This window comes from Nerophis ophidion, linkage group LG02 (genome assembly GCF_033978795.1).
Source record: "Nerophis ophidion isolate RoL-2023_Sa linkage group LG02, RoL_Noph_v1.0, whole genome shotgun sequence".
Taxonomy (NCBI): Eukaryota; Metazoa; Chordata; class Actinopteri; order Syngnathiformes; family Syngnathidae; genus Nerophis; species Nerophis ophidion.
In genome coordinates this window covers 13,455,708-13,471,708 of record NC_084612.1, presented here as the reverse complement: position 1 = coordinate 13,471,708, position 16,001 = coordinate 13,455,708, and the positions used below count along the sequence as shown (strand labels likewise).

At 37.2% G+C, this 16,001-nt stretch overlaps 1 protein-coding gene across 3 annotated transcripts in view; it reads right to left on the bottom strand.

Moving 5' to 3' along the window:
* The window catches only part of rec114 (REC114 meiotic recombination protein), a 36,461-nt gene extending 22,745 nt beyond the window's left edge, over positions 1-13,716 (bottom strand). For 2 of the 3 annotated variants that reach the window (XM_061877674.1, XM_061877693.1), the window contains exons 1-2: positions 13,519-13,716; positions 7,761-7,850 (exon numbers count right to left, since the gene is read on the bottom strand). In XM_061877674.1, the coding sequence (XP_061733658.1) occupies positions 7,761-7,850; positions 13,519-13,605 (177 nt within the window). In that variant the 5' untranslated portion in view covers positions 13,606-13,716. The remainder of the gene's footprint in view (positions 1-7,760; positions 7,851-13,518) is intronic. The other variant, XM_061877684.1, reaches the window with a different exon arrangement.
* Positions 13,717-16,001: the final 2,285 nt, after the last annotated feature.

Genomic DNA, 16,001 nt, shown 5'->3' with positions numbered 1-16,001 from the left:
ACCACACATAAGACATATACAAAGCAAAATCTCCAAAACCATCTCTATTATCAATAAATTCAAATTCTTCTTAAATTACACAACTCTGCATTTATTATATTGTTCATTGGTCTTGCCATATCTAAATTACTGCATAGAAATCTGGGGCAACAACTACAAAACTTCACTACATCCCCCGGTTACACTCCAAAAACGTGCGATAAGAATCCTACACAAGGTGGGATATTGTGACCACACAAATATTTTATTTTTACAATCTAAATTATTAAAACTGCCTGATCTAGTTGATTTTAATACAGCTCAATTACTATTTAAAGCAAACAAAAAGGTTCTACCTGCCAATATTCAAAAACATTTCAAACACGGAGAAGGAGTTCATAATCTAAGGGGGTGTAGTATCTTTACTATTCGAACAGTAAGAACTACGAGGAAAAGTTTGTGTGTGTCTGTGTGTGGAGCGAAACTTTGGAAAGGATTGGCTGTGGGGCTCAAGCAATGTCCAAATGTCCATCAGTTCAAAACAAGATACAAAAAAATGGTGTGGGCAATGTATATGAATGTGAACATGGAGGCCTAGGTGTTAAACTCCATCACTGGCTAATAATGATTATTCTTATTATTATTATTATTGTTGTTATTATCATCATCATCATCATCATCTTCATTATTTTATATGTATTATTGTCATCATTTATTGTCATTGCTATTGCTATTGTTCATATTGTTATTATTATTGTTATCATTATCGTTATTATTATTGTTTAGTCATTGTTGATATTATCATTATTATTATTACTTCTATGACATCACCCAACTAGTTAAACTATATGAATTAGTATCAATAAGAGGAATACATTGAATGGTGTGTGTGTGTGTGTGTGTGTGTACAAACAATCCTATATGCAATGTGAGTAATACTAATTTTCTGCAAATGTAAAAACAAATATGAATTCTGACTAAAGAATTGGTGCCGATGGAAACTAAGAAAAGGGATTTGAGTACACTATCTGGAGTACAGGGCAGGCGAGTGGGGGATCTTATGTTCGTGGATAACTCCTCTGGCAGGGGGCTCCCCTCGTCTCTTTTAATGCACAGCATAGGACACATAATAAGTACACTATCTGGAGTACAGGGCAGGCGAGTGGGGGATTTTATGTTCGTGGATAACTCCTCTGGCAGGGGTCTCCCCTCGTCTCTTTTAATGCACAGCATAGGACACATAGCAAGAGTGGTCCTCAGGTCGTGTTGATCAGGGGCAGTAACTCCACAGCCACAGATCCACTATTAACCACTAATATCACAGTCAAAATGAAAGCTTGTTCCCATAGTCACCATAAACTGTTAATAATGTTTAGACAAAAGTGTATATTATATATACTATTATATATATAGTATTTATATAGGTGTGTGTGTGTGTGTGTATTTTGGGTATATGCATGTGTGTATGTATGTGATTATGTGTGTATGTGTATATGTATGTATATATATATATATATATATATATATATGTATATATATAAATTGTATATATGTGTGTGTTGTGTATATGTGTGTGTACATATGTATATATGTAAGTGTGTGTGAATTTAAATGTATTATATATAGATAATATAAAGCATCTACGCAGCAACCACTAAATTGAATTATATTATATATATTATTGTATTATATATTGTATATATATAGTATATGTAAAGGGGTGGGACCTAATAAGTTTACTTCTTCCCACTCCCTTTTGAGCCAATCTTGACATCTACAAAAGATTAGTCACATGTAATGTTTTCAATGTAGGTGTAAAAATAATGTATCTATATATTTCTTTTGTATTTTATGTCATTCTCTTGTTTTGTTTGCATGGCTCAAAATAAACCATTCATTCATTCATTCATTCAAAATAGACTTTGCTGTGTACATTCCATTCTTCTTTTATTATTGATGTGGCTTTATTGCTATTTTAGCCAAATTTTGCTGTGCAGCCAAGACAGAAAAATGCATAATTAGGAATATGTTCAATGTCTGGTTGTCTCTTTTTATTCAAACCCTGGTAAAATAAATAAGTACATACGAAAGGCGAAAAATAAAGCTGACCCTTCACATTTACTGAGCTGACATCTCTGTCGAAGGTGATTCAAACTTAGTAGCACCATATTAAATGATCGTCTTGGCAAAAATGGCCCCAATATATGATATCGTATTTCATATATTCTGATTACACAGATACCAATGCTTGCTCTTTCTGTAATGTAGTTGTACATGTTTCCTCCCTGCTATGTTTGTCATTTGGAAAGCAATATAACTAATTAATTGAAATTATATTAAATGCTGCAACCTATAATACAGATAAGCTACATTATAATAACATGTGTGACACACTATAAATTGCCAGCATCACAAGCATGACATTTGCAGATGCAGCCCTAAATTATTTCCAGCCATAATAATTTATTTTCTGAATTACAGAGCCGCAAATGGAGGTATATGGCAAGTAGTTTCATGGATGAACACATTCCACAGTCCAATGTGCACATGTGGAACATCAGAATTAATTGCTTCATGATCTGCTGCACCCATTTTAATCTGGTGATTTTCAGCGTATTGAAGAAACTCAGATTAGCGTCTATGAAGAAGTGATGAGCAGCCTGAAACTTCTTCCCACCACTCTCTTTCCTGCGGGTGGAATATGCCTCATCATTGCTAACTGGCTTTGGGAGTCGTCCCTCAAGCCGCAGGAGGGATTTAAGACGTGTCTCTTTTGTCCCTCTTGACACAGCGCCAATCTTAAAACAATTAAACAAACCAAACAAACAAAGCCCGCATGGGATTAGTACCTTGTTAGGTTCTCTAAAACATGTTATCAAAATGGCGATTGTGTGATAAACAAGTTGTTGAAGAAAGTACATGGGTTTGCACATAAATCAACACACTTAGTACACCTAATAAACGCATGCAAAAAATGTGCTAGTTTGTAAAAATGATGGTTTGTATCAGGGGTCTCAAACTCAATTTACTTGGGGGCCACTGGATGCAGAAACTGGGTGAGGCTGGGCCGCAAGAAAAGATTTCTAAAAAAATCAAACATGTACTTTTAGGCTTTCCCACCCTAGCATTGCTAGGGCGGGAAAGCCAACCCTTAACGATTTTTCCGGGGGACTCCTGAATTTCAGTGCACCTCCCGACATTCTACCGGTGCAACCATTTTCCCGAATTTGTCCCAATTTTCACCCGGCTGACATTATAAAGGGCTGCCGTGAGTGCACTGCCTTTAACGTTATCTACAACAGTGGTTCTCAACCTTTTTTCAGTGATGTACCCCATGTGAACATTTTTTAAATTAAAGTACCCCCTAATCAGAACAAAGCATTTTGGTTGGAAAAAAAGAGATAAAGAACTAAAATACAGCACTATGTCATCAGTTTCTGATTTATTAAATTGTATAACAATGCAAAATATTGCTCATTTGTAGTGGTCTTTCTTGAACTATTTGGAAAAAAAGATATAAAAATAACTCAAAAACTTGTTGAAAAATAAACAAGTAATGCAATTATAAATAAAGATTTCTACACATAGAATTAATCATCAACTTAAAGTGCCCTCTTAGGGGATTGTAATAGAGATCCATCTGGATTCATGAACTTAATTCTAAACATTTCTTCCCGAAAAAAATAAATCTTTAACATCAATATTTATGGAACATGTCCACAAAAAATCGAGCTGTCAACACTGAATATTGCATTGTTGCATTTCTTTTCACAGTCTGTGAACTTACATTCATATTTTGTTGAAGTGTTATCCAATAAATATATTTATTAAGTAGTTATGACTGACTGTTATTTTTTAGAATGTTTTTGATAAATCTCAATTAACCCTTAGCATACCTTCACGTAGCGTACCATCTATAAGAAAACTAGTGCTCTACAACTCGTCATTACACACATAACACAACATAAGTGACAACTCTAAATCATGTTGTGCGAGACTTGTGCAGAACAACCTCAGTGGCTGCAAGACGTACTTACTCCACAGCCATACAGGTCACACTGAGGGTGGCCGTATAAACGACTTTAACACTGTTACAAATATGCGCCACCCTCTGAAACCACACCAAACAAGAATGACAAACACATTTTGGGAGAACATCCGCACCCTAACACAACTTAAACACAAGAGAACAAATACCCAGAAAACCTTGCAGACCAAACTCTCCCGGGCTACAATATACACAACCTCAACGGACGCAAGTAGGGAGGGTGTGGGCGTGGGGGGTTGGTGGTAGCGTGGGTGTGTGTATTGTAGCCCGGAAGAGTCAGGGCTGCATGGGATTCTGGGTATTTGTTCTGTTGAGTTTATGTTGTATTACAGTGCGGATGTTCTCCTGAAATGTGTTTGTCATTCTTGTTTGGTGTGGGTTCACACTCTGGCACATATTTGTAACAGTGTTAAAGTTTTTTTTTATGGCCACCCTCAGTGTGACCTGTGTAGCTGTTGACCAAGTATGTCTTGCAACATCACACATGTACTGCCCAACCAAATGTAACAATCAAATAGGCTTTCACGCTGCCTGTACAGGTTTCAGAGGGCGTTAAGAATAGTGCCGTTGCGGCACCCCCAAAGTATTGTTGATTGGGTAGAAATCGGCAGGGATTACCAGAGAATGGATACCCCGATATTAAGGGGACTCCCGTGAAAATTGGGAACGTTGGGAAGTACGATGCTGTCAAGTTCCGTTCATATTAAACTCGCGGGCTGCACATACATTAAATTGTAATATCAAAGTGCGGGCCGCAAAATAACGCATGTTTGAGACTGGTTTATATAGACTAATAATAAACCATTAAGAATTTATACAGTAATGTTACAATAACGAGAGCTTTCTTTTGAGGTTTGATACAACTGTTTGTCAACCTGCCTTTTTTTGCAATTATAATTATTTTATACAATATTTTTCAAAGAAAGTTTTGATCAAAATCTGGGGAAAACTGATTAATGTTGTACAGAATAAACGGGAAAAAATACAGATATACCGAATGCTCTATAAAATATTTAACAAATTCAAGTCATCGCTTTAAATAACAATAAAAATAGCACTATTTCTATACTATGGTCAATGTGGAGTAGACAAAAAAAGTTGCAAAAAACTTTATAAATATTGTAAAATATCATACAATTAAAATTAACAGTCTTCTGTCCCTTACTTTTTGTGGTTGGAGAGGAGAGGGGGCACAACAGGATTGAGAGTGATATGCCGCTTTCGCCATGCTAGTCATTGCCGTTGTGTCCTTGAGCAAGACACTTTACCCACCTGCTCCCAGTGCCACCCACACTGGTTTAAATGTAACTCAGATAAATGGGTTGTACTTGTATAGCGCTTTTCTACCTTCAAGGTACTCAAAGCGCTTTGACATTACTTCCACATTTACCCATTCACACACACAGATTCATACACTGACGGAGGGAGCTGCCATGCAAGGCGCCAACCAGCACCCATCAGGAGCAAGGGTGAAGTGTCTTGCTCAGGACACAACGGACGTGACGAGGTTGGTACTAGGTGGGATTTGAACCAGGGACCCTCGTGTTGCGCACGGCCACTCTACCACTGCGCCACGCCGTTCCTAATATTGGGTTTGACTATGTAAAGCGCTTTGAGTCACTGGAGAAAAAAAGCGATATATGAATATAATTCACTTCACTTTACATATGTGCTTTTATGTTAAGTCTCCAAGTCTCCACTGAGCCCAGAAAAGTTAACAAGACTTGTCGCTCGTCACTTTTTGAAAAACACCTTGTAGAGCAGGGACACTCTTTTGCATCCTGCAGCTCGTTTTTTATTGGCCTGCAACACAATCTAATGACAATAAGCATATTACCAATTAGAACATTACACAAAAAAACAACTTCCCATTTTCCGCCAATCACCTTTTAGGCATGGAGAATGTTATTTTCAAACATGAGAAAAGCCGACATAAAATCCAAACCAAACGAACATAAAACATTACCTGGTTGTTACAGTATTATGAATTTATATTATATATATATATATATATATATATATATATATATATATATACATATATATATATGCAGCCGATTGCATGCGCATTATTGAAAAGTGACGTACCGAAAACTTGACCACTGAAAAAAAGACTTTGATCACCGAAAACCACACTACCGAAACCGAATGTAAACAAAACGTACGCCATTGTCTGGAGTGTTGTCAGCATGTCAGTAATGTGGATGTGATTTTTATATATATATATGCAGATGTACCCGTAAACAGCTATTATACAAAATGTGCACATATTAAGAGGACAGTGGTGGCTTTTAAGAAAAGAAAGTCCAACTCGAGCAACAGCGCAGAGCAAGTGTGACGTCATGCTCGCTTCAGCTCTCTTCTTTCGTCAGGGACATCGAGGGACAGAAGGAGAGTCCCTAAACACGAACACATTCTATAATAACACCACAAGAAGATGCTAGATTTGTTGGTAGTTGTTATAAAAAAAATTTTTAAGTCATTAAAAGTCTGTAAAATCTTGAAAAACTCAACAAAGTACCTTGTACAAAAAGCAGCAACAATTAAAAATATAGCAAAAGGATAAAACAATTGTTTTTAATACTAATGAATAAAAACAGATTTGTTTTGAATGTATACATTTTTGAGCTGACGTTTTGTGACCGCGCCCCCACCGTCACAGGTATCTTTGCAGTTTAGGGGAAACCCAAGAATATCCAAACATTTTATTTCAAATACATTTTCGAAAAAATAGTTATAATAAAAAAATCACTAGAAAAAAACTATTAAAATAAATAGTATATTTGCAAGGCCAAGAATATCATAATGTGGTCGTAGTTTTGACCATTACAAAAATGATTACAGATAGTAACGATACAATGACAGACAATACTAAAAAAATGGATATCTGTTGATCGTCCAACTTAAAATAACTGGTATAAACAAGCTATGGAGATGCTATCAATACAAAAAAATGCATTTACGATAAATGAGTCATATCTTGAAATATTGGATCAATTATATGAATGTGTTTTAACTATAACTTGAACCTAAAATGGGACTTTGTCTTCCTTGGGGTAAATAAAGGCCTCAGTGGGATTGTCAAGTTTATGAAATGAAATATATGTGTAAGTTACTTTTATTGTTATTTTGTATTTTATTAACGGATGTGATAGAAATGATGAGTGATAATAATAATAATGATATATATTTTTTGTAATATTGCAATTAATTTTGTTTGTTGTTGTTGAATGTTTTAATCACTGGTATCAATTATATTAGTATTATTGTTATTGATACTGTTGTGGCTATTAATTTTTGTTTTTACTTTTTACTATTGTATTTCTATGTCTTCTCAATTGTTGTGAAAATTGATAATTTAAGTGGTGCAAATATGGAATAAGGTCAGAATTTAAGTTTTTCTATATTGTTTTATTAGGCTGTTTCACATTCTGTGTGATTTATTTGTAAATACAATTAAAACATAAAAATGACTAAAAATGTCTATCGACAAGTGATAAAGAGAATGATTTTTATTTTTGTTAAAGTACATATAAGCTGCTAGTTAAATTTTTTTCCTTTCTCGTTTTCTTTTCATTAGAGTTTTAACTGTTTTTTCTGAATAATTGGAGGAATGAAACAGAGCATTAAAAATGATTGACACAATTTAAAGAGTCCACAAGGATGCAAAGCAACCTTAAGCACAACAGCATGCAAATAATATTCAAAGAATAATCAATCTTGTCCTTCTTACCAAGCATTCCTGTCCATGCAGGACCATCAAGTATCCGTAGTCCAGAATTGTGAGGATAATTTCTGGTTCATTTTTCTTCGCTTCAAATGTCTTGAGGGGATTGAGGGAGAATAATCATTTTAAAAAGATGTAAAAACAAAACAAAAAAAAAGTAAACAAAACCAAATACAACCACACTAAAGTAAACCAACCCCTACAGACGGCTGACAGACCCATGGTCTGTAAAATTTGCTCTGGTCATGTTCTCTTATGCATTCAGTTCCATGTTATCTATACGAACATCTGTTGTTTAACAAGTTAAATTATAGCTCTTTGGTTATCATGACACTTATCCTCTTTGCCATCACTGGTACTCTTCTGTGGTACAGTAGCATGACAAAAAAGCCCAAAAAACAGTAATTCACTTGCAGAGATGCTCAATGAGGTGAGATTAACTGTTGCATCTGATGTCACTCACAACAATGGCATGAACTTCAAATACCGACATTTTCAGCCATTTGCTTGTTGTTTGAACTCCAAATCGGACAATTTTGTCGGTCTACTGCACCATAGCTTACAACTCTACCTAACATAATCACTTGACATAGTTCTCTTCTACCCACATTTTCAGATGTGTTTCAGTGGGGAAAGCATGTAAGTAAATTATTTAACAAGTAAGGCTAAATTCACACAGCTGTCTCTCTCTTTTTCTCCAGCTCCTGCTAAAGTATTATGTGTTTTGGCTCACTGTCACACTGTGATAGCGTCGTCGAGCAAACGGTTGGTAAAACAAAGCCAGAGTCATTGTTCATAGTGACAGCTTGGGAAGAAACAATGTCAACCACGAAAAAGCTTTTGCGACTGGACAGAATATACAATACAGCCACTATTTGATGGATTCATTTTACATGCATAACAAAACTGTCTAAAGTCACACAAGTCAGGCAGTTATTACTTCTTACTTAAATGGAACACACACGTGCGCAGGCACACACACTACTGTAGCTTTCTAGGACAGTGTTTTTCAACCTTTTTTGAGCCAAGGCACATTTTTTGCGTTGAAACAATCCGGAGTAACACCAACAGCAGAAATCTTTAAAAAAAAAGGTAACTCAGTTGACAGTAAAATGTTGTGCTCGCAATTGTTGGATATGACTAAATTGGCCCTAGTGTGTGAATGTCAGTGTGAATGTTGTCTGTCTATCTGTGTTGGCCCTGCGATGAGGTGGCGACTTGTCCAGGGTGTACCCCGCCTTCCACCCGATTGTACCTGAGATAGGCGCCAGCACCCCCCGCGGTCCCAAAAGGGAATAAGCGGTAGGAAATGGATGGATGGATGGACTTTAAACCATAACCAAGCATGCATCACTATAGCTCTTGTCTCAAAGTAGGTGTACTGTCACGACCTGTCACATCACACTGTGACTTATTTTGAGTTTTTTGCTGATTTCCTGTGTGTAGTGTTTTAGTTTTTGTCTTGCACTCCAATATTGGTGGCTTTTTCTCTTTTTTTGGTATTTTCCTGTAGCAGTTTCATGTCTTCCTTTGAGCGATATTTCTCGCACCTACTTTGTTTTAGCATTCAAGAATATTTCAGTTGTGTTTATCCTTCTTTGTGGGGACAATTTTGATTGTCATGTCATGTTCGGATGTACATTGTGGACGGCGTCTCTGCTCCACAGTAAGTCTTTGCTGTTGTCCAGCATTCGGTTTTTGTTGACTTTGTAGCCAGTTCAGTTTTAGTTTTGTTCTGCATAGCCTTCCCTAAGCTTCAATGATTTTCTTTAGGGCACTCATTTTTTGTTTATTTTTGGTTTAAGAATTAGACACCTATTTAGTTGCACGATGCTTCCCGCTGTGTCCGACATCTACAAAGCAATTAGCTACCGGCTGCCACCTACTGATATGGAACAAGTTAAAGTTAAGGTACCAATAATTGTCACACACACTAGGTGTGATGAAATGTGTCCTCTGCATTTGACCCATCCCCTTGTTCATCCCCTGGGAGGTTAGAGGAGCAATGTGCAGCAGCGGTGCCGCGGCCGGGAATCATTTTTGGTGATTTAACCCCTAATTCCAACCTTTGATGCTGAGTGCTAAGCAGGGAGGTAATGGGTCCCATTTTTAAAGTCTTTGGTATGACTCAGCCGGGGTTTGAACTCAAAACCTACCGATCTCAAGGCGGACACTAACCAGTAAGCCACTGAGTAGGAAGAGTATTACACGGTTACTCTGCTGAGCTCTAGACAGCACTGGCACTCAACAACAACACATAATTAGCAGACTATAATTACTGGTTTGCAAAAAATATTTTAACCTAAGTAGGTAAAATTACATAATCTCCCACGGCACACCAGACTGTATCTCACGGCACACTAGCGTGCCACGGCACAGTGGTTGAAAAACACTGTTCGAGGAACCCAGTTGTTACAGTGTATCGCAATATTCCAGTTTTGATGTTAAAGTTAAGTTAAAGTATCAGAGATTGTCACACACACACTAGGTGTGGCGAAATTTGTCTTCTGCATTTGACCCATCTCTTTGATCACCTCCTGGGAAGTGAGGGGAGCAGTGGGCAGCAGCGGTCCCGCGCCCGGGAATCAGTAATCATTAATCATTTAACCCCCAATTCCAACCCTTGATGCTGAGTGCCAAGCAGGGAGGATGCGCTATGAATAATAACAACCACTATTTTTCGAGGTAGTCTAACACAACATAAACAGTAAAGGCAGAATGTTACACTTTTAGTTGCTTAAAAGCAACATCAATTTAATTAGCAATACTTGTTACATCAATAATCTCTGTAAAATGTATTTCTAATGTATCCAGTGTTCACATATATAATTTACACAGGGCCAACAACGCAAGTTACATAAAAAGAGCTACATAATCCAAATTAGGCTGGCTACCTTTTTTTTTTTTTTTTAACTTTTATTTATAAATTTCAACATTTAAGAAAAAAACGAGAAACAATAATCAAAATACGTACAAAAACAGTACAAAATAAATCAGCGCCAGGGGGTTGTAAATTCGAAGTAACTAAAATAGAATACATATACACACATATATATTTATATACATATACATATACACATATATATATATATATATATATATATATATATATATATATATATATATATATATATATATATATATATATCCATTTTCTACCGCTTATTCCCTTTGGGGTCGCGGGGGGCGCTGGTGCCTATCTCAGCTACAATCAGGCGGTAGGCGGGGTACACCCCTGACAAGTCGCCACCTCATCGCAGGGCCAACACAGATAGACAGACAACTATGGCGTCACATTAGTGCCAAAAATCCAAGCGCATAAAAACTATTGTCGCGCGCTGATTCTCCACTTCGCGCGCATGAAACATCCTGGTGCCTTTGTGCGCGCGCGCGGCGCCTCTTTGCATGCGCGCGGTGCATATGTGCGCGCGCTCCGTCTCGGCCTGGCATCTCTCCTCGCGCTGTCATGTTTTTTTTGGCACTTTGGGGGTGGGAATGGTTAGACGGCCGCTTCTTTCTGATTGGCTCTGAGCGCTGTCAGTCAATGGTAACGTGGTGGCCATCTTACCTCAGGCAGCTGGCCGCCGCGCCCAGTACATAGTTGTCAAGGAACATGTACTACTTAAATAACCATAACTTTCTCAATTTTCAACTAATTTCCAAACGGTTCGATTTGTTATAAATGTCACGTTTTCATGGGGCTATCATGGCTGAACAAGTAAGTCTTACACTATTTTCTCTCAGACTTAATTTGCCTAATGTATGGAGCTAGCTTTTTTTGGTGTTTTTTTAAATACATATTTTTAACTCTGCCATTTATACTGATCTGGGCTGATATCTAATTTTCCATAGTTTGAGTTGTTTGCAGAAACGTAAATACTTTTTATAGTAATATTAAAACCATATTCATTAATTGTAGTGATAACATGTCATTCATTTTTCTACTAAAATAGTAATTGCAGTCAAAACATCAATAATTAGGCCCATATGCTAAGTAGAGGACAGAAAATTAAGAGATATATTGATCTTGACACTTCATTAAATATGTGAGGTTCTCTCAACAGATGAGACATTACCTTTTTCAAAGACTTTTAGATAAAATTCAATTGGCATTTTCCACAACTCCACTAAATTAGGACTTTTCAGAATTTGTTTGTGTCAAGATCAATATCTCTCTTTTCATACGCATACAACCAGTCGACAGATGTCAGTCAATGATGGAAATTATATTTTCAAATGTTTTCTTTCCTCACTAGTCTGTTTTAAAAAATATTTTTACTTATTTAATATTTGTATATGTAAATATTGCAGGCCATGAAGACCCAGTATGAGCGGGACCTGTCCGGACGTGACGAGATGGGTGAGGAGAAGAAGAGGTCTCTGATCAAGCAGGTCCGCGAAATGGAAATAGAGAAACATGACAGTGCGAGGAGAGATGCCAGACCGAGCGCGCGCACAAATGTACCACACGCGCGCAAAAGGGTGTCGCGCGCGTGCGCGAAGTGGAGAATCAGCGCGCGATAACAGTTTTTATGCGCTTAGATTTTTGGCACTAATGTGACGCCATTGACAACATTCACATTCACACACTAGGGCCAATTTAGTGTTGACAATCAACCTATCCCCAGGTGCATGTCTTTGGAGGTGGGAGGAAGCCGGAGAACCCAGAGGGAAAATACGCAGTCACGGGGAGAACATGCAAACTCCAAACAGAAAGATCCCGAGCCCGGGATTGAACCCAGGACTACTCAGGACCTTCGTATTGTGAGGCCGATGCACTAACCCCTCTTCCACCGTGCAAATGTGCAAAGCCATAGGCTCATCCAATTTCAGTAAATAACTAAAATTTGGAACACAGCTTCATCGTTTTCACAGCTTTTTTTTTGTTAGAGGTAGAGAGTGTTTTAATGTAGGGTTCTAAATCTTTTTAAAAGGCACACAAGACAGGTCGGGTATGGAGAAACTTACATTTAAGAATATAAAACTTAGCCAATAGAATAACGAGGTTGCAAAGTTAAAATTCCTTTTTAAATTTTTGTCAATACGGTGTAAAACCAAATATCACATCTTAAAAACAAAGCACACATTTTTCATGAATATGGTTTATGCTGGCTCCCATGTAAAAAACATAAAAAACGTCGATATGACGTCATATGTGAGCGCCCCGCTGGGCTTCACGGTGGGAGAGGGGTTAGTGCGTCTGCCTCACAATACGAAGGTCCTTAGTAGTCTGGGGTTCAATCCCGGGCTCGGGATCTTTCTGTGTGGAGTTTGCATGTTCTCCCCGTGACTGCGTGGGTTCCCTCCGGGTACTCCGGCTTCCTCCCGCTTCCAAAGACATGCACCTGGGGATAGGTTGATTGGCAACACTAAATTGGCCCTAGTGTGTGAATGTTGTCTATCTGTGTTCGCCCTACGATAAGGTAGCGACTTGTCCAGAGTGTAAACCGCCTTCCGCCCGATTGTAGCTGAAATAGGCACCAGCACCCCCCGCCACCCCAAAGGGAATAAGCGGTAGTAAATGGATGGATGGATGTGAGCGCCCCGTCACATGCGACACACCTGATGTTTTGGGCGTTATCCATCAAGCCATCCATTTCTTACCGCTTGTCCCTTAAAGAGCAGCGGGGGGTGCTGGAGGCTATTCCAGCTGCTATTTAAGTACAATAGTCCAGTTAAGTGTTTAAAGTAAAGTAAAATAAGAGACACCTACGACACATACATGCTACTTAACTAGCATCTTTTAGACAGGGTTTCATTTTACCTTCCATTGTTCCCTTTTGGTGGTCTCATTCGTTCCTGGAATAAAGCGCCCATAACGCTTCAACCTCCATTTCACACTTGTGGCCATTTCTGGTAAGTTGTTATCATTATTTGACTATTACTTTTTGTCGAGAGCTCGCAGACACGAAAGGTATTTCTTGATGAGAGGTTGGTATGCGCACTTCACGTTTGCGCACGAGAGTTTTTTCTCTGTTTGAATAGTGTTTCAATAAAGTTTTTTTGGGGGGGGGGGGATGGGAATTGGCGCCAACACGTAGAAATGGCGTCTAAGGTAGGCTTGAAGCTTCACTTTAAAAAAAGATAAAAATAGAAAAGCACTATTGGGTGAGTGTTATATAATTAAATGTAAGTTTTTAATTCCAAAAATTGTTTTTTGTGGATTTAAAAAAAGAATTAAAACTCTACTTTAAAACGCTCTCTACCTCTAACAATCAAAAAGCTGTGGAAACTGATGCTGTGTTCCGAATTTAGATTAATTGTGGAACTTGTGTGAGCTTATGGCTTTACATTATGTTTTATATATATATATATATATATATATATATATATATATATATATATATATATATATATATATATATATATATATATATATATATATATATATATATATATATGTTAGGGGTGTGGGGAAAAAATCGATTCGAATGCGAATCGCGATTCTCATGTTGTGCGATTCAGAATCGATTCTGATTTTTTTTTAAATTGATATTTTTATTTTGTTTTTTATTTGAACTTTATTTTATTTTTTTTAATCAATCCAACGAAACAATACACAGCAATTCCATAACATTGCAATCCAATTCCAAAACCAAACCTGTCCCAGCAACACTCAGAACTGCAATAAACAGAGCAAATGAGAGGAGACACAAACACGACACAGAACAAATCGAAAGTAGTGAAACAAAAATGAATATTATCAACAACAGTATCAATATTGGTTATAATTTCAGCATAGCAGTGATAAAAATCCCTCATTGACATTTTCATTAGACATTTATAAAAATAAAAAAAGAACAATAGTGTCACAGTGGCTTAAACTTGAATCGCATCTCATAAGCTTGACAACACACTGTGTCCAATATTTTCACAACAATAAAATAAGTCATATTTTTGGTTCGTTTAATAGTTAAAACACATTTACATTATTGCAATCAGGTGATAAAAAATTGTCCTTTACAATTATAAAAGCTTTATTAAAAAAATCTACTACTCTGCTAGCATGTCAGCAGACTGCGGTAGATCCTGCTGAAATCCTATGTATTGAATGAATACAGAATCGTTTTGAATCGGAAAAATATCGTTTTTGAATCGTGAATCGCGTTGAATCGAAAAAATCGATATTTTATCGAATCGTGGGACACCCATAGATTCGCAGGCCTGATATATATATATATATATATATGTATATATATATATATACATATGTGTGTGTGTGTGTGTGTGTGTGTGTGTTGTTCATTTAGTGTTGTATTTACTTACTTATATCACTGCGTAACGTTTTCTATTTTGTAATACATTTTGATATTGCTAAGCGGCCAGCCTGCGACTGTCTAGAAATTACAAACCCCGTTTCCATATGAGTTGGGAAATTGTGTTAAATGTAAACAACATAAACGGAATACAATGATTTACTAATCATTTTCAACCCATATTCAGTTGAATATGCTAAAAAGACAACATATTTGATGTTCAAACTGATAAACATTTTTTTTTTGTGCAAATAATCATTAACTTTAGAATTTGATGCCAGCAACACGTGACAAAGAAGTTGGGAAAGGTGGCACAAAATACTGATAAAGTTGAGGAATGCTCATCAAAAACTTATATGGAACATCCCACAGGTGTGCAGGCTAATTGGGAACAGTTGGGTGTCATGATTGTGTATAAAAGCAGCTTCTATGAAATGCTAAGTAATTCACAAACAAGGATGGAGTGAGGGTCACCACTTTGTAAGCAAATTGTCAAACAGTTTTAGAGCAACGTTTCTCAACGAGCTATTTCAAGGAATTTAGGAATTTTACCATCTATGTAAAATTATCAAATAGTTCAGAGAATCTGGAAAAATCACTGCACGTAAGCAATGATATTACGGACATTTGATACCTCAGGCGGTACTGCATCAAAAACCGACATTAGTATGTAAAGGATATCTCCACACAGGCACAGGAACACTTCATAAAACCACTGTCAGTAACTACAGTTTGTCGCTACATCTGTAAGTGCAAGTTAAAACGGTACTATGCAAAGCCAAACCCATTTATCAACAATATCCTGAAACGCCGCCGGCTTGGCTGGGCACGAGCTCACCTAAGATGGACTGATGCAAAGTGGAAAGGTGTTCTGTGGTCTGACGAGTCCACATTTTAAATCATATTTGGAAATAGAGGATGGGGTGTCCTCCAGAACAAAGAGGAAAATAACCATTCGGATTGTTATAGGCGCAAAGTTCAAAAGCCAGCA